The 17230-nt window shown below is 43.0% G+C and overlaps 1 protein-coding gene across 1 annotated transcript; it reads right to left on the reverse strand.

The window, feature by feature from the left end:
* Window positions 1–2511: 2511 nt before the first annotated feature.
* Window positions 2512–12989, reverse strand: srp54 (signal recognition particle 54). The gene is made up of 17 exons (XM_038300895.1): window positions 12831–12989; window positions 10544–10633; window positions 10299–10396; window positions 9152–9243; window positions 8983–9067; window positions 8801–8905; window positions 7210–7276; window positions 7065–7122; window positions 6840–6990; window positions 6614–6762; window positions 6431–6531; window positions 5246–5332; window positions 5098–5171; window positions 4874–4982; window positions 4281–4451; window positions 4065–4160; window positions 2512–2983 (listed from the first exon to the last, which is right to left on the reverse strand). The coding sequence occupies exons 3-17, from the start codon at window positions 10374–10376 to the stop codon at window positions 2892–2894; spliced, it is 1515 nt and encodes a 504-aa protein (XP_038156823.1). The 5' UTR covers window positions 10377–10396; window positions 10544–10633; window positions 12831–12989; the 3' UTR covers window positions 2512–2891.
* Between the last annotated feature and the right edge of the window lie 4241 nt (window positions 12990–17230).

Consider the following 17230-nt stretch of genomic DNA (forward strand, 5'->3'; position numbering starts at 1 on the left):
ACATTCCCGCACCACTACAAAAACATCACAGATGTGACAGTGAAAAACACTTGAAGAGATCAGACGTACCGCCCAGCGGTCATTTCATGTTAACTACTAAACAGTCAAGTAAACATGAAGCCAATGAGAACTTTACATGAAACAGGAGGTATCACTCTGAGTGAAAATCTGGAACTCTTGTGACCAGGGGCGGTTCCAGCAGAATGAGGCCCTGGGCGAATCAGGGTCAGAAAAAAAAGCTTTGTTTCCAAGTAGTTTTGCATAATGTAAAATGAATTTGCTTTGGTGACGAGGAACAAAGCAGAGACATCTTCTAGAAAACTTCACGTCCAGTTTCCTAGACTGAACTTCTTCAAGCTTTACCTGAATAGTTCACATTAACCATAGATTAACCAGAGATTAACCTGTTGAGTAAAATAAGGTAGCAGTCTGCTTTGTGTAACTAATAAGAAAGGAATCACATCGTCAATTATGCAGACTAGCTGGGTGCTGTCTGAAACAAAACATGATTGCTTATTTTGTTTGGTTTCTATTTTCCCAAGAACAATTAAACCAGGATTAATCCAGCATTTAATGAGTCTATTGTGTGTCTGTAAATAACACTGAGGACAAACAGCCAGAAAGCTCACAGAGCTGAGAATTTACATGTTCTATCAATGTCTTTTATGGGTCCTCTGCCCCCCTGGAAGTGACACAAAAAATAACAAATAACAGCAAAAACAGCCTTTTCTCACACATCCGTTTCACATTTTTTCCACCCAAGACAGAGATGAACTGAGATGAACAGAGATGAACCAGCTTTATATTGAGATGCTGAATAACGCCTGATGGATTTAGGTCCTAAAGAAATTAACATTTGAAAGTAATATAAATAGCTTTGAATTCAGCTTTAAATGTAAATAAGCTGGATAAGTGAATAAAAAGTGTGAATTTCATGTGCAAATAAATGTCCCACAGGACTAAATGGAGCAGCTGTCTCTCAGACTGAAATGATTACAAAGAATCAGGTTAAACCGTTTGTCAGACACGTATAAAACCCTTTGAATTAAACTGCAAAGAACTTCATTGCCTTGAATTCGTCTAGAAAACAGTTGGTAGATATGCACGGATTACGTCTTGTTGCTGGTGAAGAACTGGTCTTCTCTGATACGAATGTATCTCTCTGTCAGGCTAATCGTCCCTTTTTAAAGTACTTTATTTTTTGCAAGCTGAAATAAAATAAAGCAAAATTCACTAATAATATAACTAACAGTTTATTGAAACCTCCTTTGTTCTGCTAATCCTTTACATCTTCTGTTAAACTCTTCCACTTTCATCTTTTTTTCCTCTTTATTTCAAACACACACAGAATTATACAATAAATGACAGTATATGTCCTTGTAACTAGTGGTCCCTAGATTTTCTAAAAGTAGAATGGGAGGCAGATCTTTTAGTTATCAGGCTCCTCTCCTGTGGAACCAACTACCAGTTTTAGTCAGTGAGGCAGACACCCTGTCTACTTTTAAGGGTAGGAATAAAACTTTCCTTTTTGATAAAGCTTATAGTTAGAGTGGCTTAGGTTATCCTGAGCTATCTCTATAGTTATGCTGCTACAGGCTTAGACTGCTGGAGTACATAGGGTCCTCTTTTTCATCATTCTGCTTCATTCTGTCTCTATTCTCCCACTCTGCAGAATCTATTAGTTCAATCTCTAACGTTCTGCTCTCTCTGCTTTTTCTCATAGTAGCTTCATCTGGTCTGTTCCTGTTTGGCTGTGACTCCATCCTGGAGAGAAATATCAGATCTGTTGCTGCCATCAACACCTTTGTTTCTAGATGTTGGAGCTTGGCCTGTTTTCCAGTGTGGTCCTGTTTCTCTGACTGTGACTAACTGGATGTGCTCTCTTCATCCTCTGACATGGGAGCTGGCTCGGAGCTCTTCTGCCTGGCTGTGTGTTTCCTGGACGGGGCCTGTGGAGCTGGTTGAGTTACCTTTTGTATCAATGCTTCTTTTTCTATGTCTGCTTCTGTCTCCTTGATCCCCAGTCGGCCTCAGCAGATTTTCATATGTTACATTTATGTTCATAGCGTGTTTTCTAACATGCTTAGAAAGCCATCAAGGCTCACACTCATATTACATCTATAAAAACCTCTGAATTTAGAAAGAACTTTTCACTTAAAAAGAAAACGCATAAAACGCACAGCTGCTCCAAAGTGTGGCCCCCTAGTGTTTTTTAGTTTAATAGCAGGAGGTGGTAATAAACCCTCCTTTTTGATAAGAATTGATTTCAAAGTTGAATTGTGGTATCATTAAAGGAAAAAGTTAAACTTATCAAACTGTAAAGGAGGCAGTTCTGTGATTTAATGGTCTTTAGTTTATTGTACTATTTAACTTACTAAAGGCCATTTTTCTTTGTTCAGCAGTTGAAAAGTTGAGGTAAACCAAAGGAGAAGGCAAGAGACATTTATCTTTAAACAGAGAAATAATTGTGTGTTTTGTTCTGAATAATCTATTAAATAAATACACAGCAGGTTTAAAATGATGTAATAAAAATGTTTATTATATGAGAAAATAGCATCACTACTAGATTTCCTCCTTGTTTAGATCCTGAAGCATTTTGTCCTGTAATGTTTCTCTCGTCCCAGCTTAATTTTACATGGAAACTGAGACGAAGGCCAGGAGAACCGTGAAACATCAGCTCAACGTCCACAAGAACCAGGAGCATCTCACACTTTTCCAAGAACAAAAACATTTTCTGGAAACTCAGCTACTCCTTTAAACTCACAATTTACCGTTAAGGGTTTCATAAAGAACAAACTTTATTCATTAATTTGGTGCAAAGCAGCAAGAGATGAGTCGCTCCTCCGCCAGATGCAGGAGGGGATGCCTTTCTTCTTCTGTTGGCGCATCGGTCACATGTTGTTAAATCCCATCATGCCTTTCATGTTGCCGGCAGCGCCCTGCTGAAACTGACGCATCATAGACTGAAGACCAGCCATGCCTCCTGAAACACAGACAGGGGTTCAAAGTTCAGCGATCATCTGACCAGCAGATCGTTCCAGAATTGGTTTTCCAATTAAAACCCGTCAGATTTATTAGCAGCTCGGGTTTCAATACAATTAACACGACAAGAGGAGTTCTTTTAGTCCCATAAGGTCCTAAATCCAGATCATCGAACAGCTGAAGGAAACATGAAGGCTCAGAGTTTCTAAGGTCCATATTTGGCCTGAAACAATTAATCAGATTAATCGATTATTGAAATAATCATCAACTACTTAAGTAATCGATTAATCATTAACTGGAGTATAGAGACTGTAAAGCTGAGAGAGAAACCCACTTAGAGCAGGAATTATATAAGAATTGTTAAATATATAAACAGTTTGCATTTAGGATAAAAAAATAATCTGCTCTATCCAGAACTCCTCAAGTGGAAAAGTTTTAGTTTCACCTGATTTCTTTTCATAAAAAGTCTTCTATAAGGAACCTTTGGCTGTTCGATTATTAATCGAAAAAAATAATCAACAGATTAATCGACCATTTAGCAGCCCTAATTCATATTAAACTGTCCTTTTGTGCAATTAGTTCTGATGTCTGGGTTTTTTCTTCAAGCCTTGAAGATCAGGAAGTTTAAGAGGTATTTTCCTGCATCATCAGCACCCCGATGATGATGATGATGATGCCGGTCTAACTGATGATCTTCATCATCAGGTGATGGAAGCCTCATTCTGTCCGTTTGTTCTTTGTAAACTGTTCTGTTTGATATTTCTTCCTTTTAAAAACAATAAAAAAACAAGTAAAAAAAGGCTGAAATGATATTAGTGACCTACTGGATGGTTTGGCTCTAATTTAATGAAACTGGTTTGTTTAGAAAAGCTAATTAGCGATACTTGAATTATTGTTTTTTTCATTTCTGAAACGGACTGAAACTCCCAGCTCCAGGCGCGCCTTCACTCTGCATCAACCACACTAGGGTCCTGGTCTGTGGTGCATCTTGTGTCTGACGCCCTGTGATGTTTCTGAGGCCGTATCCCATCAGTCTTAGTGGTTTCTGAATGAAAGACGGCTGGATGAAGAGCAGGTCTTACCCATGTGGTGCAGGACCCGAGGATCCATCATTTTGGCCATCTGCTGGTTCAGCTTGGCCATCTGAGACGGGTTCACGTTTTTGGACATGTCTCCTCCTGAAACGGCAAACACATCAGCTCTGAGACACATGAAGCTCTGCAGTCCCTAGCTGCTGAGGCGCTGCTGAGGCGCGGCTGGGCCGGGCCCCTCAGCCCTGGGCTGTGGCTGTCAGGTACCTTTAAACAGTCCTTTGATGCCTCCCATCTTCTTCACCATCTGAGCAAACTTGGTGTACTGAGTCAGCAGCTCCTGAACATCTCTGGTGGCCACTCCTGACCCGCGGGCCACTCTCTGGATCCTGTTGGGGTGCTTGCTGAACAGCTTTGCTCCGTCTTTGCTGTCCAGTTCTGCAAAGGAAGCCGTTAGGAGGTTATGGAGGATCTTTCCTGCCAAAAACCAGGAGCACACATTTTCAACCTGAGAGCTGGATTTCCTCTACTGGGTTCCTTTCTAGAACATCTGTTGGCAAGAACACAAGTCCGTACTCGTGTTCTTGTGAACTGAGAAACGGCCAGTGACTGCTTTATGTGCAAGAAGGGGGTAAAGAGGAGAAAATATCAGAGGAAGAAGCACTAGATGGAGAGAATAGATTTAAAAGAAAGCAGAAGCTCTGGATGTTAGGATTAAAAGTTTTAAAGGCAATCAGAGGAAATCCCTCTCTCAGGTTTTAGGCAGGAAAGATTCTCCATATGAGGAGAAGTGAGAAATGAAGCCTTTTCTGCAGTTAGGGTTAACCCTGCAGCTCCAGGATGAGTGTGGTGCACGTTACCCTGGTCATTCATGCTGTCCATGATGGTCATGAGTTTCTTCAGTCTGGCCATCGATTCCTGCTCGTTCCCCTTACTCATGAAATCTGTGCCGAACCCTGGAATCATACCCTTAACAGAGAAGACAGACATCCGGAGTGAGGACACGTCTCCTCAGAGACGCAGCCCATATTCAGAGCGGTTTCCTGGACTAGAACGCCACAGACAGCCTGAGATGGTTGGTTACCATTATCTGGCCGAACGGTCCCATCTTCATGATGTTCTGGAACTGCTCGTACATGTCCCTGAGGGTGAACTGACCTGCAGGTCCACACCTGGAGTTAATCAGCTGGTCTGAGACCGATAAGGATGGGGATGTGGGTCGGCTTCCTCACCGTGTTTCAGTTTGTCTATCAACTCCTCATTGTCGTCCAGTTTCAGCTCGTTCACTCTGTCGATCAGTCCTTCGATGTCTCCCATTCCTGGAGCAGAAGAAGGTTTGATGCCCAATTAAGAAGACAGCTGTTTATTAAAGCTCCTGTCACACCTTGACGATTTAGACCAGAGTATGCCTGACATACGAACAATCTGGCAAAAACACTGGTTTTTTAGAAGTTTCTGGGACGTCAGGCAGACGCTGGATAAATCAGCAAGGTGTGACGGAGGCCTAAAGGAGGCGACAGAAAAAGCAACCAACAGAGTAGTAAAGATGTGACAGGGTGAGTGAATGTGGTGAAAATTTGAAGCTGGTTTTCCTGACAGGAACCATCAGGCTGCGTCATTTTCAGCCATTCTAGCACATTGCCTTCATGAAGCTTATTTCCACACGATTTCATCAATAATTGAGCTTTTTTTCCAAACTAAACATGAGCAAATAATGCTGTTATGACCAAAAAAGGAAGAGTTGTTTGTTAGCTTTGAGCAGAGCACCTCATGTTCAGTGATCAACTGCTGCACCTCTAAATACTTCAGGCTCAGTGTGTCTGAACTTTATCCTTCCCACTAACATCATTTAGCCTTTCATTAGATGTCTGCTGGTAAAGCTGAAAGACCAGCTGCTCTACACTTCACTACAGGACATCTCTGATTGGCCAGCAGCCGACCAGCCTCTGGTTGATTGACGGGTGGAGTCACGCTAAAGCCAGGCAGACACTGTACACGTTTTTGCCCTTTTGGGACCGATTCTGCGACTGTTTGAAATTCAGTCGGCCGTCGTAAGGTGACGTGTGGTTTCTGGATGAGCAGGTAGATCGCATCAGAGCGTCGGGTCGTACAATAGAAGAACAAACATGGTGAGCTGTGAACTTTTAAACCCTGCGTTTTCATCGTACATTTTGAGCAGTAGCCAATTACAACGATTGAAAACATTGTACAGCGGACGCCCGGCTAACTGGATCTCTAGTCCAGTTTCCTGTCTCAGATTCAGCTCCATTTAGAGAAGAAACTGCTCAGAAAAAGTTAATTCCTACTGATTTTTTTTTTAGTTTAGGTTCTTTTCCAGAATCTCTCCGGTCTGTGCTGGTTTCATCTCATCATTATGGGACTGCAGTGAGAAAAGACGGATCAGAGACGGCGTTTACCCAGCAGCTTGCTGATGAACGGCTGAGTCTTAAAAGGCTCGAAGTCGTCGATGTGTTCGCCCGTCCCGATGAAGATGATGGGACTCCTGGTGGCCGCCACTCTGACAACAGAACAGAACCCAGATCAAGCAGCGGCCCACGGGGCCCAGCGGCCATGCGGCGCGACCCGGCTGAGGTTCTTACGCGCTCAGAGCTCCGCCACCTTTGGCGTGGCCGTCCAGCTTTGTGACGATCACCGACGCTACGTCCACCTTGTCCTTAAAAGCTTTAGCCTGGGCCTCGCAGGCCTGACCGATCGACGCGTCCATCACGTACACAATGTTGTCTGGTTGCTGTGGAAACAGAAGGGAGGAGCTCAGAGGTGGGTGGAACAGAGCGCCGTAAAGTGGTCCGTCCCTCAGGAACTCACCACGGCGTTGGACACCTGCAGCATCTCCTCGAACAGGGAGTCCTCCTGCTTGTGTCTCCCACTGGTGTCCACGATGATGATCTCAAAGTTCTCCCCTTTGAACTTGTCCACACCTTCAGCGGCGATGACCACCGGGTCCATCTCAGTGTAACTGAGCCCAAAACACAGGAACCATCAGGGGGGGGGGGTCCTGGGGGGGGAGAGGGGTGGTGGAACGATACTAACCTGCCGTAGAAAGGGATCCTGGCTTTGGTGGCGTTTTGTTTGAGCTGATCGAAGGCACCTGGAGACGAGAGGCGGTTTAAACACAAGAGCAGAAGAAGGTGGGGGTGAAGGGGGGCGGCGATGAGGGGGTGGGGGGTTAGCCTACCCGCTCTGAAGGTGTCTGCACAGATCAGGCAGGTCTTCCAGCCTTTCCTCTGGTAATAGTAGGCCAGCTGCAGCAGAAGATGGGCAACGTTAGTGGACCACAGGAGGAAGAGAAGAAAAACGGAACCAGACAGGGGTCCCCTGTTAGGGTCGGTGACCCTCAGGAACCATGTGATCAGCACCGAGGGCCCCAAATCCCAGCCAGAACATTTAGGGTCCTACAGCTAATGGAACAAACATCTCATCACTTCACAAACAAAAGCTCTGAGTTCTTCCTGAAACCAGCAGAGGAAATTAACTCACTAGACGAGCCGACAGAAAAACTAACTCATATATTTTTAAAGAACTTATTATTTCTGTAAGACTTTATGTTAAAATGCAAACAAAGTTTCACTAAACGTTGGAAACCTGTCATACCACTAATGATGCAATAATTTTTTTTTTTACCCCCCCAACTCTCAAAGTCTGGAACCTGTACCTCTCATTACTCTTGAAATCACTCTGTTGTTGTGTTTTGTATCTTATGTTTAAAAGTGTAAAAATACACATGCACATTCGTTCCACACTGTATTATTTGGAAAAATAATAAAAAATGTGTAAAAAAAAAAAAAAATGCAAACAAAGTAACGGTCAAAGGTAAAAAACTGCAGATTATTTTAATTTGTCCTACTATCCATAAATCAAAGAGTGGCCTTTCTTCCAGTGGCAGGGGCAGCAACATCTCTGTGTGTCAGAGCTGCTGCATCATCAGTGACAATGCAATACCTTGGCTCCAGACGTCCCCGCCCCCTCCACAGACGCTCCGCTGCACCTCTCCCAAATTGTAGCTGACTGCAAACAGTGCCGCAGACAGGAGGCCGGCTTGTTTTGTTTTTATGACCAAAACTGCAGAAAACAACTTGTGAAGTTTTACCCGCTAGAAGAGTGCGGTGCGCGAGAACGCTGGGGCCCTTTTTCCACCTGGATCTCCGCTCTTTTTGGCCCTCATGTCCCTCCGTGGTCGGACTAAATTTGCCCCCACTTCCTCACCGCCTCGGCCGTATCTAGACCCACGCTTCAATATTGAGTATAAATCAAAAATGTCTGTATCAAGCTTACTGCAACACACTGCTGTAAGAGTATAACCAGGAAGCGCGGTAGGAGGGCAAAATAGGTTTAGCGCCACCGCAGCACGGGAGGGAGAATTACGCCCAGGAGCACATGGATAAAAATAGACCGGAGGAAAAAAAAAAAAAAAAAGAATCGATACTCTTGCTGATGTATCGATGCATCGGATTGTCGGCTGTTGGATCGATGCATCGATACAGAACGATTATTATTTACACCCCTACTCTGGCTTTAACTCACCTCGTGAAGAACTGGCATTAACGCGCCAAATGGAACCTTTAGTCGCTTTTCGCGAGTGTTAATTTCGGACCCTGGTTCCGAGTCTTTAACGGACCGTACAGACCGTTTCTGGCTTGTTAGATATGGCCCCGGGTCTGATCAGCTGCCTATGGTTCCAGGATAACAATTATAACAAACACGGATCTATAATGAGTAGAACAGCGTTCTCGTTGGAGCTCTAGAAGATCTGAGGTGCGTCTGCTCACCTTGGAGCAGGTGGTAGTCTTGCCGCTGCCCTGCAGACCAACGAACATGATGACATTGTTCTTTCCTTTGGTTGGAGTCCAGGCCTTCACCCCGGGGTCCACCAGCTGGAACACAGGCCATACGTGACACACATGAACATGACACAGAAGAGAGGAGTTCAGAGGCCGCCTGCTAAACCCACCTTCACCAGCTCCTTGAAGACGGCGTGCTGGATCATCCTCCTCTTGTTCAGCCCTGAGGCCATCTCCTCCAGGTCTATGGCTGACCTGCAGGGAGAAGCAAGGAGGGGCTTAAACCTGGCAGCGAGCCGGCAGCACGGGCTGAGGACCGAGGGACAGCAGCGTACTTACTTGACGTTTTCTCGCAGCTGTTTGACCAATTTGATGTTGACGTCTGCCTCCAGTAGAGCGGCACACACCTCCTTCAGCATGGCGTTCAACACCTGGAAACACACAGCAGCTGATAAGATAGATATTTCCAGTGTTTGATCAACGGATTTTAATTCAATCAGAGAGGAATAGATCGTTTACTACCAACCAGTAGCAATTTCTATGTTTTTAAATTAACGCGCTGATTCTAGATGCAGGCCGATTGATTTCTGAAACTACCACTGGACTCAGCTACGACTTTTGAATACACAAATACATAAACCGTTACTTTCTGGCCAAGTAGAAAGGTTTTAAATGTTGAAAAACTTTCCATAGAGGAAGAAGCTAAAAACACACATGTAACAGATCTATTTCTAACAACTACTGAACTGAATTCATTAACTTGGTTTGGTTTCCTACTCAAAAGTCTTCAGTAGCTCTGCCTTCATTGAAGGCGAACCTCCAAACATTATCCAGAGGTTTGATGTTACTGCTGCTGTTGTTGATGTGGGAGAAGCTGTGGCGGCGTTGGAGAGAAAAGGGAGGAACAGAACCGAGAAATACCTGCAGCTTCTTATTCACTTTTGACGCTTCGCATGTGTGACTCTGCTGCCTTGATTCCCATCATGCCTCACCTACAGTCCCTGGTTCTGGTTTTTAGCCATGCAGAAAACTCTTAGCTGGATGGACAATGTTCATTGAATTTATACTTCCCCACGTTTAGCGCTGCATCGCCACAAAGTCCACCTTCATCATCATTTTTAGTGGTTCTTCTATCAACCAATAAAAGTTCCAGCGAGCCGTTCGCAAATGGAAATAAATTATTATCAATGATTTTAATGTTTGATGTAGATTACACAAATAAATCCTGTTTATGACATGATAACAATTTTAAGACCTATGAAAGACATTTTACAGTTAAGGACTCAAGGATTCAATGCCTTTCAAGACTTAAGGATCTGTGGGAAGCTTAAATTCAACACCTCAAGGCGGATCGTCAAAACACCGGGAAGATTCTCCTCACTCTGTCAGCAGCAAGACTACTATCAACCTGAGCAGAAACTACAGCTCCATCTCTAGGAGCCACTACACCTTCTATACAATCCTTGGTGCTGCCGCTGTAGCCTACCTCTTCATTGATGATGGTGGCATTGCTGAGGGACCTCAGCGCCGAGGTGATCTTCCGCCCCAGGTCGGCCAGCACCATGGTGGCTTGCTGAAGTGATCCTGAGGAGACCCAGAGAGACACGTTCAAAGACACTCTGGAAAACACAGATTCTGATGGGAAGCTCCACCTCTGAGCTGGTAAGGAGCTTTTATTGCTGCATTACTGATCAGATGGAAAAACTGCAGCTGAGTCAGCATGAAACTCACCTTCTGTACGGTATAGAGGGAGGGAGGGAAACCCCCCAGGTAAGGAGCCTTAGTGGATGCGCTGACAGCTGCTCGCCACGGCAACAGTTTCTGGAGAGGAGGAAAATAACCATCAGTCAAAACCAACAACTTAACTGAAAAATCCCCTGAGGGGCATGGAATTAGCTGGAAAAGGAGAGCAGCTAACTATGGAGGAGCTGCAGAGATCCTAGGCTCAGTGCACCATCCAATGCAGATCATTGGCACCATCCACATCTAGAGAAAACTAGTGTAATTGGATGAGTCATATAACGCAAACACTCATTGGTTAGCTAAAGGAAGTCATCAGAAGCAAGCAGGTGTTCTTCAAACTGTAAACGTGAATTGTCTATGCCATGCTACAATGTAGGATTCAAGAAAAGATGTTGAAATGTCTGAAAGGTTGGACACAGGCGAGAGATCGGGAGACGGAGACCAAAGACCTCCCTCATCCTTGGTCCTATCTCAAAGAATTTTTAGAAATAGTCGAAAAATTGAGCTTTCAATTCATATAATGGCATCTGGCTGTTTTTTTTATTAAAGGTTACTTATACTTTTATACTTTAAGTAGTTTTTAGAGCGCATACTTTTTCACTTTTATTTGAAGTTGTTACTTCAACTTTTACCAGTCTTTTTAAACTGCAGTATCTATACTTCTACTTAAGTAACAAATGTGTGAACTTTTGACACCACTGAGGAGGACCCATCAGCTCCCACCTGTTCCATCCTCTTCCACCAGGTTAACGTGGCGCCATCAGCCTGCTCTGCTGATGGCGAGGTGGCGTTTCCCCCCATCATTTGAAATGAGAGGCTGCCGTGGGTCTGATGACCTTCTAACCAGACTGCTTCTCTCCTTTTCCTATTCAAATGAAACTCCTCATTTGTAATAAGCAGTAGATCCGACTCAGTCCTTCCCATCAGAGAACAAACATTCCTCTTCACAGCCCAGAAACTTGAAGGCCCCCCCAGCCCCCCCACTGGCAGCCAAATGACTAACGAAAGCCGCTGGTTTGAGCCCAGAGGACGGCGCAGGACGCAGGCAGAGGACTTAAGCTGTTTTCATCACCAATCTCATCCCTTCATCTTCAGGTTGATGAGCTGAGCAGCAGAAGAAGATGATGACGTCACCTTCGATGGCAGCGGTTTCCTTTTTCAATCCAAATCTGAAGGCCTATTTCTTCCTGATCATGGCGGCTGCAGGCTCCCAGTTTCCTGAATGGGAATCATGGCAGCCAAATCTCCTTAGTCCCACATGCTTAACCAGCCTTTGAACATCTCCAGAACCTCTGAGGGAAACTGTTGCTGCTGCGACTGTGGTGGCGAGATGAGCTGCTCCGTCCTCAGAGACCGTCCCTGCTAAAGACACTGCTGGCAGTCTTTCCTTTAACATCACATCTGCTCTTCTTGCAGTCAAACACAGAGCAACTTTCTGCTCTTAAATTGTTTCCGTGCACGATGTATTGCATTGCGCACGCATCAGTCTTAATAAAGTGAAGCCACACTTTTGACCTGGGGGGCATTTTAAAGGGGTTCCACGACGCTCGCAACCAGTTCACAACAGATACACATGACCCCTGGCTGTAGGCGTGACCACCTGTGTATTTTTCCTGAATGACGCAATCACGTCAAGTGTTACAGCCAATCACCGAAACTTGGTACCGAAAGACGAAGCATGTTTCGATACTCTGTAGAACCGAAGCATTTCGGTCGGTACCATAAAAGAACCGATGTTCGGTACCTAGCCCTAGGCTCAGGTGGGAGCGGTGCTGAACCTATAATCCATTAATAACATCAGTCTATCTGAAAGACGGCAACAATCCTTCAGCCATTATCCCTTCTCCTTTAGTTTCATTCAGATTATTTTCTATTTAGTTCAGTTTTTCCTCTGGTGTTTTTAAAGGGAAATAATCAGTAATAATCTAAAGGCTGTCCGTTAACCACCTCCTTTTATCACCTTCAGTATTAACCCTGGCAGTCTAAGCTGTGTTGGGTTGGTGGTCTTCCTACTGTCAGACTGCAATAAATGAAGCCGTCAGTTTACCGACCATCGCTGAGGGACGAGCTAAAGGAGTTAAAAGTGACAGAACCGGTTTAAACGTATTCTGGTCGATCAAAACAACAAGGCCACAGGTTGGTGGCTGATTTCGTCAGCTACAAACAGCCAGCCAGCTGTTTCCAGCTGGGCTAACCGCTAGCAGCTAACGGCACCGCCGTCAGTTCGGTGTTTTCACACAGAAACCGTCTGCGGACCCAGCTAGCTCATCCTTACCAACGGGACCGGAAACAGAAGCACCGAAGAAGCCAAGAGGAACCGGTCTGAGAGGCTGTTCGGGCTCCGGGAACCACAGTGTTAGCGCAGCTAGGTCTGTACTCCAGAGAAGCGTCATCCAACTCTACCAAACAGGAAACAGCGCGTCATCATAGCTTTCGTATACAGTGGATTAGCTCCCCCTAGGGGGCTGGACATGGAAGTGCAGAAGTGTCACTAGTCTTCTTCTTCTTCTTCTTCTTCTTCTTCTTCTTCTTGTTTTATGGCGGTTGGCAAACAATTAAGAGGTGCATTACCGCCACCAACCAGTAATGAGTGTGGATCAAGACGGACATGCTCAAAAAAAAAAAAAAAAAAAAAAATGGGGGAAAAAAAACCTAAATTCTTTTCACTAAACCTGTAGCCAATAAATAACGAAAAAGTAATCTTCCTCTAAATCTTCTTCCCACTGTTTTTGCCAATCTTCTCGGATCTTTCTTTTAAAAACTTTTAACTTCTATTTTACTCATATCGATTTTTATATCACTCTTACTTTGGTTTATTGCCATCTGCCTCAAGTTTTTGTATAACTTGATCCAACGACATATTCCTCATCCCTAAGAATTTCTCAGCTCCTTTAACAATGATTTTGATTTTCTCATTTTTATGTTTAACCTGGTCCGTGCAGTTAATAACATAAGCCACAAACAAAACTAGTTTGTCAAAGTCAACAGGGTTATAAACCCTGGCATGCTGCTCTGGTTCTCGCCTTAATTCTTGGATGTTATTCACAGTTTCCTATTGCTTTTCCTGAACCTTCTTTAACGCCTCAGCATAACTTAGGTTGTTTGTTGATTTCACTTTTTGAACCTCAACTGCTTTCTTCCTAACTTCACACCCTCCATATGTTGCTCTGTGCTCTCCACCACAATTACAGCATTTAACCTGAGTATTTTCACCACATTCTTGTATTTTGTGCTCCCCTCCACATTTAAAACATCTCTGTTTGCCTCTGCACACTGCAGCAATGTGACCATATCTCTGACACCTGTAACACCGAAGTGGAGGAGGAACATAAGGCCTGACTGGATAGCACATGAAACCCACTTTAACTCTCTCTGGGACTTCTGGAGTAGAAAATTTCAGTGTCACTAGTCGGGGGAAGTTTCATGATTAAAAGGCCAGAGATTAGTCACATAAAAACAAAACTTCGTCGTTTTTGTAAATTTCTAACTCTGATGGACTATTTTTCTGTAAAAAAAAAAAAAAAATCAAACCCTGTCTTTAAACCATACCGCCAACATTCAGTTTTTCTTTCATCTTTATTTTCTATTCATAAACACAACTTATTCTGCCTCAAGCCTTCACCTAAGGTTAAAAAAGGCATAACATTTCTGTTTTATTTTCATTGATTTGTGAGTCTAATACCCCTATCTTTAATCCATAATAATATTACGTTCATTATGTACGTAACAGAGAAATACAAAGACACAGTGGATCTTTCTGAACAGCCAGTTTTCTTTTTTATCTGAGGCACATAAATGGTGTAATTATTTTTATTTGAATGTTTTATTCTATTTTATTAACCTAAAATCTGTAGTCTAGCAAACATTAATTCTGTATTTTTAAACAAGTTTTGAAGAGTTATAGCTGTTTTTTTTTTCTTTTTATGTTTAAATTTTTCGCTGTAAAAATTCTGTTGTATTTTTAGGTTTAGACAATTTTAAAATTTGTCCAGGAACAACAGATGGAAAACAGCCTTTTGGTGAATTCTGGTGCATTTGCAGGAAGGCTTATTAATGCTGTCGCTGTCAAATTAATAAATCTAAATCTACACAGTAATATATGTATATATATCGATGAAGCTGGAGCCATGAATGTCTCCTCATCTGCTAACATGTGATGATGTGTCAGACTAGAGGTGTATAAAGTGCTTCTCTAACTATGATCTGGGGCCCCTTCAATGAGAGGTGAGCCCTGCTGGTAAACACTGCCTTCTGTAACTAAGCAACTTCTCTGATCTGAGTAAGATTATAATTTCTATCTAAATCTTTTGCCATGTCTCCTGGTTATTTAATCCATAAACAATATAAAGTGTTATTTAGAGTGTTTGCTCTGAGTGATCTCTTCTAAGGAGGGAGAAAGCTTCAACGCGTAAACACAGATTTCCTAACATGTTGAACTTTTTTATTTTTGTGGCCTTGAGGTTTATCTAATGAATCTCAGCAAAGAACAGGACGTGTCTCTGCCCTCCCAGGATGTCTGTGCCACTAATCACTGGAAACTGAACATGAAATATAGATCAGTAAATCACACATTTTTTATATTTTCCTTTTAAAACTGATTCAGCTGTGAAAACTGCACTCTGAGTTTTCACCTGAGCCGTGCCACATGCTATACCTCTCACAGAGGGCCGCCTCTTCTACTATACTAACGATGCAATTCTGACTAAATGTTGCGTTGCCACGGTAACCATAACTGATTAGGCCCCAGCAGCGATTTTATGCATTCTATTTCATTTTAATTATATAAAATTGAAGTTGATCCTGAAATTCCTCTGGGATGGTTTGGTAGTGAGTATATTTGGTGTTTCTCCGTTTGTAGAGAAACTTTAATCATAGTGGGTTTATGTCTCTAGCAGAGGTCTAGGAGCTTCAGGCTCCACACGGCTGCAGTCTTGGAGATCAGTGGGTCTCAGTCCTGCTCCTCAGGCCCCTCTGTCCTGCAGGTTTCAGGCACTGATCTCTAATTATTCACTGGATTGCTGATTGCCCCCAAAAAAGTGAAGCCACCGTCCACCATGTTGGTACTCCCCACTCCTACAGACACAGTTAAAATGCCTCCCTGTTCAGCATTTGGCTGCAGAAACCAGCAGTTTTCTGGCTGCAGGAAGACGTTCCATAGGTAATTTCCCAGTCAGTGGATGAACTAACCAATAAATTCATCTATACGCCGATGGATCCTATAGTATAGTCTGTAGCCTAACATTAGTCTGGCTGAGACTAACTGGAAGACATTGACTGAGTTAGCCATTGACATTGGGTCCAACGTTAGAAAATAGAAAGTAGAGGAAATAGAAATGTCAATGTAGTAATTCTTTATTCACTAGATGATGGTTATATTGATGGATAAAAAAGCCACTCAAACATTTGACCCAAATATATATATATTGTATGTTATATTTATAGACTTAATTGACTTCTTAATGACTGTGCAATGTGAAAGGCCTTTTTTATTTTTATAATAGGTTAAAGTAATCTACTGATGCTATGAAACAGCCAGTGTGTCTGTGATGAATTTATCTTTGTGTTAAAAGTCTTAAGTCCCCCTGAAAATTAGATCATCATCATTGTTCGATGCAGTAGAGCAAAGATTGTTGACATTGCGAATGGTCTAATTAGGAAGTACCAATATGGCGGCCGGTGGCTTCTTTTTAACCCCATACTACCAACGGCCAATCTGCAATGCAGGAAATAAATAGAGATCAGTGGTTTCAGGTATTTCCTTCTTTTTCTTGACATTTATTGGAGGTTGGCAAAAACCTTAGGTAAGGAGTGTTGACCACATGAAAATAAAATAAAAAACCTATATCCTATCATACTTGATATCCTCTGCTTCCTGTTGCAGTAAATCAACCGTATCCAATTTAATTTTCCTATTACTTTCCTAGTTTATTGTTTCTCTGAATCAAATATCTCCTACAACTGTAAATAACATGTTCCACCGTCTCATTTCCCTGCCTGATGTTATCCTATCAAAAATAATTCTCTATTCAATCCAGTTAGTCTGATTCCAAGTCGTGAAATAATTCTGCTTCTGTTCTTCTCATCTGTCCAATTCTCTTTTGGATCTTATAAAACCACCTTCCTTTCTTTTCCTCTTCCCATAACCTTTGCCACCTCTCTTTTGTTTAATTATAACCTCAATTTCTATTATACTAAAGCTAACATTAATATCTATCCTTACCTTATTGGTTCTCTCCTTAGCCATCCTGTCTGCCGTTTCATTCCTCTTAATCTCGTTATGTTCCGGAACCCAAACAGAATTTCCTACTAGCCCCAACATATTAAGTGTTTCTTGTATTTCAGTGAATATATCTGATCTACTGTTTGACTGATTTTCAGGTAGTTCCCGCCCCCCACACCTGATCATCGGGCCCGGCGTGGTGGCTGCTAAGGATGGAGAGTGACCATTTGATGCTGAGGGGGCGGAGTTTGATCTAGATAACTGTTAAACTAAAACTGAAAGGATTTCCTGCTCTAGAAAGGAAAATTCTTCAATGTTTGGGAAAGTCTGGGAACCTTTCCGACTTTCTGTGCAGAAACGTCTTTTAACCAAGATTCTGAAGATGGGTTTGAATCTGTTGCTGTGAACCGTTGGATGAGTTTATCAGTCAAATCCAAATCTGGGAAGTTTTCCTT

Source organism: Cyprinodon tularosa, unplaced genomic scaffold, assembly GCF_016077235.1.
Source record: "Cyprinodon tularosa strain WSP-4 unplaced genomic scaffold, ASM1607723v1 ctg459, whole genome shotgun sequence".
NCBI lineage: Eukaryota > Metazoa > Chordata > Actinopteri > Cyprinodontiformes > Cyprinodontidae > Cyprinodon > Cyprinodon tularosa.

What these genes read in the sequence shown, in the direction of transcription:
- srp54 (XM_038300895.1), bottom strand. Translation starts at nt 10,376, where the DNA reads ATGGTGCTGGCCGACCTGGGGCGGAAGATCACCTCGGCGCTGAGGTCC. An exon ending in GGACAGCATGAATGACCAGG is followed by an intron (nt 4,452 to 4,873) that starts GTAACGTGCACC and finishes CTTCCTTTGCAG; the next exon opens with AACTGGACAGCAAAGACGGA. An exon ending in CATCAAAGGACTGTTTAAAG is followed by an intron (nt 4,161 to 4,280) that starts GTACCTGACAGC and finishes TTGCCGTTTCAG; the next exon opens with GAGGAGACATGTCCAAAAAC.